Source organism: Solanum pennellii, chromosome 9 (genome assembly GCF_001406875.1).
Source record: "Solanum pennellii chromosome 9, SPENNV200".
In the NCBI taxonomy this organism is placed as follows: Eukaryota; Viridiplantae; Streptophyta; class Magnoliopsida; order Solanales; family Solanaceae; genus Solanum; species Solanum pennellii.
The window spans coordinates 73,475,773-73,492,044 of record NC_028645.1 but is presented as its reverse complement, the minus strand read 5'-3'; the positions used below and the strand labels follow the sequence as shown (position 1 = coordinate 73,492,044).

General features: G+C 32.4%; 2 protein-coding genes across 2 annotated transcripts; both read left to right on the top strand.

Moving 5' to 3' along the window:
- Positions 1-5,504: 5,504 nt before the first annotated feature.
- LOC107031784 (endo-1,3;1,4-beta-D-glucanase-like) lies at positions 5,505-9,100 on the top strand. The gene is made up of 7 exons (XM_015233256.2): positions 5,505-5,842; positions 7,036-7,057; positions 7,713-7,839; positions 8,030-8,120; positions 8,227-8,316; positions 8,451-8,551; positions 8,744-9,100. Exons 1-7 carry the CDS (start codon positions 5,695-5,697, stop codon positions 8,882-8,884), a joined length of 720 nt encoding a protein of 239 aa, XP_015088742.1. The 5' UTR covers positions 5,505-5,694; the 3' UTR covers positions 8,885-9,100.
- A 1,173-nt stretch (positions 9,101-10,273) lies between these two features.
- On the top strand, positions 10,274-10,816 carry LOC107030380. Its single transcript, XM_015231676.1, has 3 exons — positions 10,274-10,306; positions 10,390-10,533; positions 10,619-10,816. The coding sequence occupies exons 1-3, from the start codon at positions 10,274-10,276 to the stop codon at positions 10,814-10,816; spliced, it is 375 nt and encodes a 124-aa protein (XP_015087162.1).
- Positions 10,817-16,272: the final 5,456 nt, after the last annotated feature.

Genomic DNA, 16,272 nt, shown 5'->3' with positions numbered 1-16,272 from the left:
GACGGTCCGTCCTGCCATTCCGTCGTGAAGTTCAGAGAGTCGATCTCAGTATCCAATTTTCAGAATCTAAGTGTTTTGGAACAAGACCCCCTCGACGGTCCGTCGTGCCCATGACGGTCCATCGTGGGATCCGTCGACCCAGACAGTTATTACCAGAAATAAACTCTACTGCTCAAAACGACTAAACAGGTCGTTACATATATATTATTTCAATTATGTGGTATATATAGAATTAAAAGAGTTAATAAATTTTTATATAATTTTAATTATTTTAAGTTGTCAATTAATGTGATTTGCAGTACTTTTTATGTCATTTTTAGATAATACATGTTACTTGTAGAATTCTATGTAGAAATCACACATCTAGGATTAGAGCGATCAATGATTGTATTGATATATTGATCAGTATTGGTAGTATTGATATGTTGATCAATAATGGTAATATTGATAAAAATAATATTGAGTTAAAAAGCTCCTTATATAGGAGAAGATTGTAGAGTTCTAAGTTAACTATACTTAGAGTCCTACTACAATACCTATCACTAATATAATAATAATAATAATAATGCAATTATAAATAATTGTATTATAACTCTAATAGTAATCCTAGTCGTAATATAATCCTATCATAATATAATTATAGACAAAATATAATCTTAATTAACATAGGTAGTCTAATCCTAGTGCTACTCTAATTCTTCAACAGTGCTGTAATCCCAGTCAGCTTCGTTGGACCTGTTCCTTCGACATGTTACAATCCTCAACTTCCTTCTTCATCAACACTTGTTGTAAATAGGTTAGTCAACTGTGTTGGACCTATTCCTTTGACATGTTTCAATCGTCAGTTTCCTTCTTCTTTAACACTTCCCCTAAAGCTAGTGAGTAGAGGAACGGTTACTCCTAGCTTGCTTTGAATAACAAGCAAAAGAAACTTTGAATACCCAGCAAAAAAGTTGTTTTGCCAATGCTTCAGTATGTTGATGTTGTTGTTTCCTCTTCCCCTGCCTTTTTGAGCAGATAATATCAAGTTATGATTTTGTTATGACACTTTTTCTTCCTTTTTCCTTATATCAAAGGATGTGAGAGCATCAACAAATTGATTAAGGATGAGATATGGTGTCTTATCTAAGCTTCTAACAAAATTAATTTCTTTTGTTGCTTGAATATATGTTATTATTATTTTTTTCTAAAAAAGATTTTTCACATCTCCTTGGCAGTTGAGCAGCCCACAGTTATGTGCATGCTTTTTTCGGTCAAGGTGTTTGAGATCCAATTCTTTAGAAACACATCTTTCTCCTTCCGATCATTAATGATGTCACTATCTTTTGCCTCCTTCTTAACCGCTACAACTTTCCCAGCAGTCTGTCCAGTGGAACAACTACTTTTACTTGGTTCATTCTCTGTGATATGAATCAATTGGGATATGAGTGTCCACTTTATGAGGTAGTTTGTTGTCTTAAGTTTAATGGAGCAAGCGACAATTATTTGGTGAAGTAAGGAGGTTGACATGATTTTTGGTAGAAGGGGTCATTGCAACATGTGATTTTTTTTTTGATCAGTACTTAGAGAGCGGAAGAGCTTTAAGCTCTGATACCATATAGAAGAAGTGTTGAAGAAATAGGAAGCTGACGTTGGAACATGTCGAAGGAACAGGTCCAACACAACTGACTAATGTGTCTGCAGCAAGTGTTGAAGAAAAAGGAAACTGACGATTGGAACATGTCAAAGGAACAGATCCAATACAGTTGACTGTTGTTATCTACAATAAGTGTTGGACCTGTTTCTTTCATATATTTCAATCGTCAGTTTCCTTCTTCTTCAACATTACTTACTTTAATCCAATTTATACGACACATGTTAAACGTTGAGAGTCAACCAAATTTTTAATATGCTTTTTAAATATTTTAAGTTGTTAATTATTGTGATTTATAATATCCTTTACTAATATAATTTTCAAATAACATATGTTAATCTCTTTGTCCCAGTTTATGTTGTATATGTGAAATTCGAGAGTTAACCAATTATTAATATGTTTTTTTAAAATAATTTTATATTATTAATTATTGTAATTTATAGTGCTCTTAATGTAATTTTTACATAATATATGTTACTCCATTTGTTTCAATTTATGTGCCACAAGTGAAATTTTTGTGAGTTGAACAAATTTTTAATATGTAATGTATTTGTGTTAATTTTTAATATGTTTTTTTTATCAACATCTCATGAAAAAATTGCAACTAGAAAGTGATGCACAAGAACAAAGAGCAACCATACTAGATCAATGATATAATAATCAAACTACCACATTTTTGTTTCAAAAAAGACATAAAGTCACTATTGAAATTGTTTCGGATTTTCATAAAGTTGCGACTGTTCTATTACCCCACTAAATAATTTTGAACAGATGTTATTATACCATTTTTCGACCAGCCCCAAATTTTAGCAAGCAAGTGAGTTCACACCTCAATCATTATATGACACGTTTAATTAAAATTATATTTTTTTTCATTTAAAATTTTTCCTTTATCTTTTTCTTTCTTTATTTCTCTCTCTCTCTCTTACTTTTGAATTTTCATTTTGATATACCTTAAATTTTCCACCTCCCACTTTCATCCCTTTATTTTCTTTTTTTTCTTCATCTCCCAACCCTCCATGTCAAATTGAAACTCATTTTTATTTTTTTATCTTTTCTTTTTTGTTCCGGTCAAATTCTTTATAAAATTCATACTATTATTTAGACTTTATTGAATTATTGATGACAAAATTAAAATTTTAAAAAAAAATTAAAATTTTAAAAATTTAAAATTTTGAACGTATAATCAATTACTCATTTTCATATATATTCACAATTAGAAATGATAATTTTAAAGTAATCAATTAATTTCTCAAAAATTGAAAGAACTTAATTGAAATCGAATAAAAAAACTATATGATACTTTCTAATCATCTTTAAATCTAATGAGTTTATCGAATTGTTCGAAATGTAAGAAAATATTTAGATAAAATTTTAAAACTAAAGAGAATTAAACTAATAGTAATAAAAAAAAGAATGTTGTGGTAAAAATGACATTGAAAGTAAGAAGTTTCAATGGATGGAGATGAAAATCAATTTTTGAAAAGAAAGAAGAAAGAAAGAGAAAAATAAAAAGGAAAAAAAAGTTAAAATAATAAAAATAATAAGAAAATATATTTTATAACAAAATATTTGCAAAAATAAAATTATATTAGTTATTTTAGGGTGCTCACTCTCTTTGAGAGAGTGCACACCACTCTCTTGTTAGATGAACGAAAAATGATATAATTATATCTATTCAAAATTGTTCAATGGGGTAATAGAACGATTGCAAACTTAAAGTGTCTTTCTAAAAATTTGAGACAACTTTAGCAGTGACTTTATGTCTTTTCTCATGTAAAATAGATAATTCTCAAAACCAATAACAATGATCTGAAAAATATTTCACCATATGGAGGAGTTGATTCTCTATTATTGTTGTGCCTTAACTACATAGTTGCCTCAAAAAATGGTCAACTTGAAATTTAGACTAAAATTGAGACTATAGGGTTTGATTTGAAGAAAAAATGGAAGAGAAGTCTGGTTTAACAAGGAAAAACGAAGACACAAGGAAAAGTGAGTTTTGTCGGGAAACCTTTTTCACGTGTAAAGAAAAACACTGTTAGATTTTTTATGACTGTTTGCAAGAGTATCAAAAGCGTACCAATTATTAAAACATGGAGGACTATTAGTGCTTCATATTTAAATGCAAGACTTCCTTTGATTCTTAATTCAAACCTGAAGGACAATTTTGATCCTTTACTCTAAATTTGTCTATTCGCTTTTATATAATAGAAAACACAATATTATAATAATAGTAATTTATAAATACATAATGTAATAAAATGAAAAATAAGATAAATAAATTAAACGAAGAAGTTACCAAATATAAGTAGAGAAAAAGGACAAATCAATCATTTGACTGACTGATCCTAAGCTCCTATGTCCGCTTCTATATAACATTGAAAACCAATATTATTATTATAGTAATGTATAAATACATAACGTACTTGAAAAAAAAGAAGTTATTAATCATAAATAGAGGAGAAGGGTAAAAGAATATTGTTATTTAAGCAATTTATAAATATATAATATATTAAAAAATAATTTAATTAAAACAAAATTATTAAATATAAATAAATAAAAGGATAAGCAATTTAATTGACTAACTGATTCTAAGCTTCTATATTTTTTCTTCTATATAATAGAGTAAAAATAGAAGATAAACTCCCTTCTAAAATCACTTACATATATGTAACTAAATGATATCAATTTTAATTTTAATTTGTGAGCTGTAATAATTGAGAATACGTACTTAAAAGGATACTTTTCTACCACTCTTAACAGAGGTACAATTACTACATCATTATCACCTAATCTTTTATTCAAAACCCCACCAAATTCAATTTTTGATTGCAACATCTGATTAGAGGTCTTAGGGTCCATCTCAATTGATTTTAAAAAAATAGCTTTTAAGTTAAAATAAAAAAGTCAAAATTAAATTATTTTTATGTTAAAAAATAAAAAGATGGGGGAGATGTTCTTTTGATTTTTAAACTCATTTTAAATTATTCTTAGTCTTGCTAAATACTTACTAACTTGTTTTAAGTCATTTTTGACTTATTTAAAATTATTTTTATATTTATTAAATACTTCCAGAAATCAAAATATGTTTGACTAGCTTTTTAAGCCAATTCAAACACCCTCCTAATTTATCCATGATAGATTTTGGATTCAAGTTCTCTTGCATACGTTATTGTAGGTTTTGGATTTATCTATATGAGGTCTTGAGTTTGAATTCTTCTGAATATATGAAATTGTCTTTATTAGGTATTTTCTTCGTTCAAAAAAAAGTATTGTTAAGGCAATGCATAGTCATTAAAAATAAAAATACAGAACATACAATAAACACAATTTTTAAGTTTTGCTCTTCAAGACATTCTCAACCTATATAAGTGTCGAAAATATATTTAAATCATTTTTTTGAATTTCATATCTAAACTATTAAGATTGTGAATTTCACACCTAAACTATGATTTTGCATCTATGACTACTTGATTGTTATTAAAATGTTCTTTTTATAAAATTATTTAACAAAAATAGTTGATCTAATATGATTGAGACTTGTGCTTTTGAATTTTATATTTATGTTGATCATCGTATTAGTCTTACAAAAATACTTACTAAAGGACTAAGAGAATGGTTCAAACTTATTTGCTAAATGAATTGTAATTTGTATGTAGACTTATAAATATATGCAAGTCAAGATTAAACAAATTATGATTACCAAATATCATATCACAAAATATCAAAATTAAAATTAAATATATCAAACTATACCAAACTAATTTGATATGATAATAATCTAATACTTTAGATACCAAATATAAAAAATTACAATATCAAGATTTTTATATATCATACCATGCTTACTCCTAGATACCGGCCCGACACAATTTATTGCCCATCCGCTTATTAAAAGTTCAAAACCCCACCACCACAGCAAAAAATTCAATTTTTGGTTGTGACTTTGTAAAAGTCTTTTGTGAATATATTCATCAGTGATTGTGACTTTGTAAAAATCGTCTATGAATTCATCAGTGATTGTGAAGGGAAGGCACTTTCTTACTGTATAGCAAAACATGGCAGGGACACAGTGCTGTGAGAATCCACCAGCTTTGAGCTCAAGCAGTGGCTATGGATCTGTTTTTGAACTTGGAGGACTCAAAACCTACGTCTCTGGTTCTTCCGATTCCAAAAAAGCCATCCTCCTCATCTCTGACATTTTTGGTACTTAACCTTTTAACCCTTTTCTCTTCTATGAATTTGGGTATCTGGGTTCTGCTCAATTTGCTCTCTTTATTCATCAATTTGGCACCCGGAAGACAAATCTTTTGAAAAAACACAACTTTTGTTTTTGAAAGTATTTGGTTGGATTGTGATAAAAGCTAATTGGGTAGTGCTTTGTGAGATAATAATGTGTAAATGTTCAACGGAACAGTGGTATATTGTTGTTTTGTAGGGAAATGATCTTTTGTGTGTTAGTTAGTAAAGCAAACTTCGGCGTTAGGAGCTCATCTTTGTTCAAAAGTGAGGAAGTAATTTCCCCCCATTTGATGTAAAAATGGTTCGTTTGTGAATATGTTCTGGCAATATCGGGATATGGTGTATCAGAAACAACCTCTCTACGGTAGGGGTAAGGTTGGTATACATACTACCCCTCCAAGACTTCACTTAGTGGGATTACATTTCCCATGGGTATGTTGTTGTTGTTGTTACAATCAAGGGATAAGACACAAATACTCCCTAAACTATGACCGAAATTTGAGATGCACACCTTAACTAAACTAATGTCCTATTACCGTTGAACTTATTTTTTTTTATAATTTTGTAAACCTTTTATCTTACGTGGCACACTTCGTGACTTCACACAATTGAGACGCGTGAGAGATATTTGGATGCCACGTAAGCCAAAAGGTGCACAAAATTACAAAAAATAGGTTTAGGGTAATAGAATCTTAGTTTAGTTAAAATGTGTCTCTGCAATTTCGGTCATAGTCTAGGGGTAGTTCTACCTTTTTCCTATCATCAAACACCAGAAATAACTTATTTTTGAAAAAAACATTGGGACAAATTGATGTGTGCGGGAGAAGGAAAGAACTCCCCACATCCTTTTCCAGTACTACTTCTATGAGTTCTATCGTCTCAGTATATGAGTCGTTTGTTATTTTGGAAGTTAAGTGGATCTTTCAGTAGCTACAAATGTTTCAATTCTAAATTTTTAGAGCTAGTGTACTCTCTGTGTAGGATCTAAACATGTAAATTTCATTTCGAACGTAGTATTTTAGAGTGGAAATTAGATATTTTGACCCTTGGTAATGTTAAACATCTCTCTTTGAGCCGAAAGAAGCATATAATGGTATAAGGATTACTGTTATTATTTATGTCCAAGACAATCTCTTAATGTTATGAATGCTTTACAGGTTATGAAGCACCAAATCTGAGGTATGCACTGCTTCTCAAGTTCAGCTTGGAGTTGTCTAATAGTACCTTTTAGAATTACTTTTTCTTTTCCACTTCACTATTGTTATTTTTTCATATATTTCTGTACTAATGTTTGCACCATATGTATGCTCTTGGATGCTTCTCTGATGTCAACAACTTCATTTCTTGCTTTCTTAGATAAAATAGTATCATATACAACTACAACAATAAACAACATACCTAGTCTAGTCACATAAAATGGGGTCTGGGAGCGTCGAGTGTACGCAGACCTTACTCCTACCTTAGAGGTAGAGAGACTGTTTCCGAAAGACCCTCGGCTCGAGGAAAAAACCCAGAAAAAGAAGTAACGGAAGTATAAGAAACATCACATAATAACAAAAAACAACAGATAGAAACTACAATACAATAATCAAGGTACAAGGAACAACAGAGAAATCGATCGAGAGAGAGGAGTTTGAATTACAAATTTTACGTTTATAGAAGAAAGTCTGATTTACAGATTTCAGGCGATCCACTGATCTTATCTTTGTATTTCCTTATATTTCAATGGAAGAAGTTGGGATGATTGTTCTTTGCATTTTTGTCCAGTAATTAAGCTGCAAGAAGTTTCTCTTTTATCTTGTGCTGATTCCGAAATTTAACTGCTGTTTTGTAGGAAGCTTGCTGACAAAGTTGCAGCTGATGGTTACTATGTGGTGGTTCCTGATTTTTTTTATGGGGATCCTTACAATTCTGAAAATAAGGAGCGGACTATACAAGTCTGGTTAGAATCACATGGAACAGTATGCCTTCTGATTTTTTTCTTCTTTTGTAATATTTCCATAGATATGCATCACGAATAAAAGGAGGCAACATCATCATTCTCAGAGTTTTTCATCCATTAACTTGATCAGGCTTGGGAATGTCATTGTGCAGCATTAATATTATCAAGCTCACCGCCATGACATCCATTTTTTTCCTTTGTTCTGTTAGGATAAAGGATTTGAAGATGCAAAGCATGTTATTGCAGCTTTAAAAGATAAAGGCATATCTGCAATTGGAGCAGCAGGTTTTTGCTGGGGTGGTAAGTTGTTCAACTTTCTTTTTAAGGATTATTCATCCCTTGCCCCCCTACGATGTATCGAGTTATTGTAGTTGTTTGAGATTCCGACCTTCTGTTTTCTTAATAGGAAAGGTGGTTGTACAATTAGCTACTTCTGCGAATATTCAAGCTGCAGTGCTATTGCACCCATCATTTGTCTCTGTGGATGATTTTACGGGTACAGTTTTTTTTTACCAGAACCATTCGTGATTGGATCGAACTGCATCATTTTCTTTTAGATTCTTCCTGTTTACTTTTTTATCTCAACTTTTTCCCTCTCGCTAATGGAGCTGATGATGTATCTATTCGCAGAGGTGAAGGCACCAATAGCTATTTTAGGAGCTGAGTTAGATCGTCCAACTCCTCCTGAGCTTATTATGCAGTTTAAGGAGATTTTATCATCAAAACCTGAGGTACGCGATCATCCCTATGTTTGAAAATGTCTTAATTTTAGAAAGACGACTATCTGTGAAATAGTACACTCCTGTTTATCAGGTGGATGTATTGAGATAAGTGGATACCTGCTTCAGTGAATTTCTTAGAGCGCGTTACAAATTTCTTGATTTATCCTTTCCTTTTCTTTTGTTGCCGTTTGTAAAAAAAAGGTGGACAGCTTTGTGAAAATATATCCTGGTGTTGCCCATGGGTGGACTGTGCGATACAACGTGGAGGACAAGAAGGCTGTGCAGAGTGCCGAAGAAGCTCATCAGGATATGCTGAACTGGTTTGCCAAGCATGTCAAGTGAGTGGAAAGAACAGTAGCAGTTGGAAAGTTTCCAGTTAAAAAAGTTCAAAAGTTGGTCATGATAAACCCTGTATTGTATTGTATCTTTTATTTAAAAGAAGATTTATCTTGCTATGGTTATGTTAAATGTAGTGTATGTTTAAAGATTGCTATTATTGTATGAACTCTAATATTGGACTTCCGCTTTTAATAAAATGTATTTTAATTTAGTGGTTAACTTGTATCTGTAAATCCTGTTTTGTCAATGCCAACATTACAATGGAGTTTCGACATTCTTCAAGTTAATCAATAAGTAATTGTTTACACTAAAGATTTAAGCATAAATAATCAAGACTACTAATGAACCTTATAAATGAATAAGTGCATTTGATTTGCAATAGGGTAAATAGCATCACCAATCTAATAAAAAACCAGCTCTCATTCTCTCTATCAAATTTGTTTGTAGGCTTTTACTTCTTTTAATTGACTAAGCTGAGGCTTGCTTCCATGAGAAGTAGAATAACTCGAATTCTTCATATACATTAATCAATCAATGAAGGATATAATCATATTATCAATATTTGTGGATGCTTTGTTATGGAGTTGTCATTCTAAGACCTTTAAGGATTCACTCCTGCAAATGCTAACTAATATCATAATCTCAAGCAAGTGAGATCCAGAGATGAGACACTCAATAAATCCACAAGATATCTTATTAATGATAACTCTAAAGATTTCAGATTTTGATATTCAACAATTGATATCCAATTTTTCCAAAGAATAACTAGAATACGATAAGTGTTCATTCACTATTTATCTTAAAGCTAAGTGACCTAATCTTTTGATGATTCCGCACCTCAAACTTTTTTCACCCAGGACAATGGTGAATGATTAAATTGAGGATCAAGAGACAACTAGTGAGTAGAGTTTGTAGCATGTTGTTGTCTCAAGTTACACAAGATAGAGAAAGCTTTCTCAAAGAATGATTATTTTTGTATTAAAAAAATTACTTAACTTAGTTCTAATAAAATCACTCACTCATATTCATCATTCAAAAAAATTACACCAATAAATTATTTTTTATACTATTTTCATGATTAAACTACTAAGGCGGAATAGTTTGATAGACCCTTGTACTTGTATGAGTTTGTATTCTGGATCATTCTACTTGATCATTGTCAATTGAACCCTTAAACTCAGTGAAACTAAGCATTTTAAATCCCTTTTGTTGCGTGTGAACTTCGGCGTAACCCATCGGTGGCCCCCTAAACTTGGCACGAACTTTCACTTGGGCACCTCAACTGGTGGATTTTCATTTTAAACACCTAACGTAGGATCCCTATGTGTCACTTAAACACTTTTTGCACTGTTGGAGTGCCGCGTGAATTTCACTGATGCTAGGCGCGTAAACATGAAATTTTTGTCTGATGTAGAGTCCCCAACGGTAATATTACTCCACATCATTTATTTATATTGATGTTATTCCAATTATACCCTAATTTAAACCCCAATTTCTCTCTTCTTCAGCCTTTCATGTCAAGCTTCTCCAATTCTTCCATGGCATCTATGGATGAAGGTCGATATTGTAGGTGTGGTAATGACGCATTATTAAAGACTTCATGGACCCAATTAAATCTAGGGCGAAGGTTTTTGACTGGTAGAATTTCAAAGGTAAAAGTCTTGTTTCCCTTACATTTTTCAGGTCAATTAGACGATTAATTCGTTTACGTCTAATTCTGTTTGTTTGGTTTTATAGAAAATGGGTGGTCGTGACTATTTTCTTTGGTACGAAGATCGACACCCTCCACAAGCAAACAAGGTAATGTGGGGATTGTTGAAGAAAGTCAATGCTTCTGATGAAAAGTTAAAGCGAGCACGAAATATATTTATTGTTGGTGTCGTTACTACTGGGTTGCTTATGTTTGGAATATGGAAATTGAAGCCTAATTGTTAGTGTTCTTGAGGTGTTCGATCTAGTACTATTTTAATGAGTCAAACGGTGTTCGATGTAGTAGTACTTTAGATGTTGTTGTTGCTGTAAATTTTTGATGTAATTGTCTTTTTGGATCCAATGAAATTCTAAGTTCTATTAGTATTTTGATCTTGTTATTATAGTAGTATCAAAAGAAAATGCACAGGCTATAAACAATTATCACTTTTGTCACAATGTAACATCCAAATTACACAATACATAGACAGTTATATTGAATGCTCCATAATGAGCTAAAAGTTAGCATTAAGCTACATAATATTCAAGGATACAACCCAAAAAAGTGTACCAAAATAAGATCCCAAAATAAAGCTAGCGCAAACAAAAGTTACATACAACCTTCACAAAAGTGTTTACTAGTACCAAAATAAAGCTAGCATACTCCAAAAACATACGACAATTGGTGTTACTTCTTCTTTTTGTTTGCCATTTGCTGCAATTGGGAAGTGGTGACATCATCCTTGTTTTTCCATCTTAAGCATCTAGGCTTAAAGCCATTGTCTATACCCGTTATACTTGCATCCTTGTAACTTGAACCTGTTGGTAGAATTCTTTGACTTGAAGTCCCATGCTGTTTTTTGAAGAACAAATCAAAATTAATATATAATTTTTCATTCATTTAAGAGACAATTAGTGACACACTTACGTTTAGTATTTGGGTTCCACTTGCACTTGTGTAAATACCAAATCCAACATTACTTGCTCCACCTTTAGTTTGCCTCTTTGGTCCCCCTCTTGCATAATCTTTTCCAGTTCCAACATTTTCTCTTTTTTGTCCAGCAGTTTGTCTTGTCCTTGGAGGTAGTTGACTTGTTATTCCTCTTGTAACATAAATTCTTGTATCCCCAACCGGTGGTGTTTGACTTTTTTTTGTAGTTTCCCTTGCCCTTTTAACTCTACTAGTATCACCACAAACTGTTGTTGAAGAAGCACGATTGTTTGATGTTGTTGGTCCAGGTTGATAGGAGCTTATTTGTTCAGGGTGGCTACTTCCTTGTGAACTTTGACCAGCAGTGAAGTGTGAATTATGGCTAGCTGGTTGTGAAGTATGGACACCAACCTAAATATAAAACATAAAAGTATGTTCATAATATCCAATAAGACTTCTAAAAATGCACAAACAAATAATAAATTATTTTACCTTGCAATATTTCTTGTTGTGGCCTGGTTGTTAACACTAGAACAAGTAATTTTCACCCCTTGTTTGGACATCTTTTCATACTTCTTTCTTGGTTCATCTTTACTCTTTCTTCTATTTCTTGGAGACTTACCATGCATTTGTTTAGGCTCAGGAGGCTCAATCCTTGGATTGTTAGTTTCAGGCCACATCTTCATATTTGGAATTGGTTGAATGAAATGACTATAAGCCTTTAAGAAGGTATCCTTCCTATACCAATGCTCCACAAGTGCTTCAGGTTCCTGTCCTATGTGGTATAATGCAGAAATAGCATGTTGGCATGGAATGCCTCTCAACTGCCAAGTTCTACAACTACAAACTCTATTAGTCAAGTTGATTGTATGCCTATACTGCCCTTCTCCAACCTCAAACCCAACATCAGCATTCCAAAGCACCTTGCATGCCCTAGACTTTTCTTTATTCTCCTCTAACATAAGTCTAGCCATAGGTGCAATATCACATATCCAGGTGTCAGCAAACTTAACCATATCTACAGTTCTAGTCATTAATTTTCTCCTAATTTTCTCTAACATGGTTATTATAGATTTGTGTCTACAAGATAATATCCATGAGTTAAAGGTTTCATACATGTTATTTTCAACTGCATCACATTTGGAGTGGTCCTAAAAGAAAGCTCTAACCCATGACACTCTTGGATAATGTAATAGATCTTCATTAATGTTTTTATTACCAAATTTGCTCATTTTGTACAGCTCCTCATTGTACTTCACTTCAAAGTTGCCTTCGAACATCTACAAAATTGTTTTCTCCTTTCCTCTCCCTTCCATATTATACTCCAGTTAGACCAGATGTGTCTAGAGCACATTCTAACTTCAACATTTGGCAGCAGTTTAGCAACAGCTCCTTGAAGACCCTACAAATACAATTAAATACAATTCAAGAAAGAAAACATATTTTATAAATCTACAATAATCAAAGTAATAGACAATTAATTACCTTCTGCATATCTGACATTACAGTAAGACCCTGTCCAGTATCTAACTGCAAGTCATCTTTCAAGTAGTTGATAAAGAAGCTCCAACTATGTTTAGTCTCCTAGTCCACAACTGCCCAAACTATAGGAAACACCTGATTGTTTCCATTCCTGCCAACTGCTACAAAAAGTTCACCCTTACAAGCTCCCTTTAGGAAACATCCATCAAATCCTACTATTCTTCTACATCCTTCCTTCCACCCCTTCTTCAATGCATCCAAGCATACATAGAAGTACACAAGCAAATTTTTTCCCGGTACAGTTTCCCTATCCATTCTTACCCAAACAGAACTACCAGGATTGGTTTGTTTTATAACTTCAGCATAATCACATAACCTTGCAAATTTCATATTCCAACCACCCATGTTTTCTCTAAGAATCATCATTTTTGCCTTGTAACAAATTTTTCTACCCACATGCAGTCCTAGCTCCTCCCTGCACAATTCTTGTATTTCTCAAATCCTCAAAGATGGTTGTTTAGTTATTTCATCCTTGAATCTGTTTGCTAGGAACTTAGTTGTACACATTTTGTTCTTATTAGATGGTAAATGTTTGTGTATAGGATGGTAATTCTTAATCATAAAGTTACCAGAATCCCTATCAATAGCACCATAGCACAACCATTTGCATTTTTCTTGAAATTTACATTTAGCTCTCACTCTATGAGCTTCATTAGGCCTTAACTTAATATGATAATTTTTTTCAACAGCATATTTAGCTAGAGCATTTCTAAATTCCTTAGCATTCTCAAAAATCATTCTAAGTTCAAAAATAGCAACACTCATCATCATACCTGAACTTTTTGCTCTTTCTTCTGCCTGGTAGAACAACACCTCTAACAACTTCTGCATCTAGGATATCAGTGCTATCATCACTATCACATTCTGAGCTATCAATGTACTTCTCATCCCCTCCCAATGTGCCAACATTTTTATCCTTCTTATTTACTCCAATATCTTCAAAGCCTCTAACTACACCTGCCTCACTTATTGACACTTCTTCAGTTACTGTTTTTGTCTTCCTATCTTTTTTCTTCCTAAGATTAGGATTTCTTTTGTTTTTCCTTTCAACCCTAAGGGATCTCAGTTCTTCATCAAGATCTGAATCATCTTCATCTGGAATATCATCTATATCTGAATCACTACTAAGCAGATCTGATTCAGCTTCCTTATGATTTATATGATCTCCATTCAAATTTGAATCATTATCCACACTCCCCTTAGCATTAATACTCACAGATTCATCAACAGTGTCAGACCATGGTAAAAGAGAACAGGGAGCATGTAATTCTTTTTCTAATTCATCAACTTCATGGACCACATACACATGAAACTCATCACTATCTACCAAGTCTTGCACAAATTCTAACAGTTGAGTATTAGAAGTAACTTGAACTAATTCATCACCATCTTCACAGTAAAATGCCTTAACATTTGTGTACCCAAGTTCTTTAGTGTAGGAAAAAACTCGACAAGACTAAAATAGTCGTTATCTACGGCGACACCATATACATCTACTTCTCGTTGGTAAGTACGTTTAGGGTTAGAAACAACACCTGTCCCATGATGAAAACATGTTAAAATATAGTTGTCCATATCCCAACAAGGAGACCCACCCCCAACAGAAGGAAATGCCCAAAAAGCCGCTTACTTTATCAGCACTACTAACACCATAACCTAGATTAAAAATGAAAATAAAGCAGAATCAACAACAAATATACACCTTCTACAACGAAAAAACAGAGGTGAAAAACAAAATGGTGACAGCGCAATACCTCGTCAACTTCACGTCGTACAGTCCGATACCTCGTCAATACAACCTTAAACCAACAAATGTTGACACAAAATACAACAATGGTTATTACTAACAATAAAAATTGAAGGAAAAACAATGCAATACATGCGAAGGAAGAGTCATTGACCTATGGTTTTCATCGGAAAAGAAGGAGAAAAGGATAAACGTACGAAGGAAGTTAAAAGAACTTTGTGGAAAGATGAATCGATTTTCCTTTTCCTTTTATCTGATTTAATTTGTCTAATAATTTGAATAAAAATTACGTGTAAATAAGTATAACAGTTTGCATAATATAATTGGTAACTTAATCCACGTAGAACGGGTTGTGTTGCACGCGCCTATGGTCTACAGATGTTAGTGAAAAAAGTGTTTAAGTGACACATAGGGACCCTATGTTAGGTGTTTAAAATAAAAATCCGTCAGTTGAGGTGCCTAAGTGAAAGTTCGTGCCAAGTTTAGGGGGCCACCGATGGGTTACCCCGTGAACTTCAAACACTTGACAAAAATGACATATCATCATCCACATCACATTTTTAATGGCACATCACTTATTATGATTTTTTTTAAAAAATAAATCTAATTTTTCTTTTTTTTTTTCACTTCATTCCTCTTTCATCCCTTCATCTCTCTTCATTTTTTTTTTTACATTAGAGATACCATCACAACCTTCCATTCTCACTAGTATCATTACATTCCTAAATAACTGACAATATAATTATCATTCGATTTTTTTTCAAAACTTCTTTCATCCACAACTTTTAATTGTATTTCTTTTACCAACATTCACATCTACCACTTGAACCACCATAAATCTCTTTTCCCCATTGATGTTAACAAATAACCATTAAAATACATCAATATACATTAATTTTGTACACAATGTTACATAACCAATTTCACCTAGTTTCACAAAGATATTTAACAATCACTTTTGATCTTTCAAGATTGTTGAATTTTTATCACTATATGGCTTATAAATTATCCCAAAAATTAAAGAAAAATACAAATCTACAACAACAATACAATTTCTTTTCTATTCCTGGAAGGAAGAAAATGTGAAAGAAAAGAGAGGAGAGAAACAAAAAGTTGGAAAGGATCTGAAAGGAGAGAAAGAAGAGAAATGTGGGTTTGAGAGTAGAAAGATAAAAAGAAATGGGGATGGGTGGGGTGGGAAAAGAAGAAAGAATTGGAAAAAATAGAAAAGTTAATTTTATTATTTTTTATCCTATTTTTAAAAGAAAAAATAATAATTTTTAGTCTAAAATTTGATCATTCACGCTCCTTTCCGCGTGACATCACACAATTGTGCCAACTCAATAATTAAGTTGTCATATAAGCTTGGTCAACGGTCAGAAGAGCTTAAAATACAGAGTTTCATTGAGTTTAAGGGTTCAATTGACAAATAGTCAAGTAAAAGGGTCCAGAATACAAACGCATATATGTAGAAAAATTCTG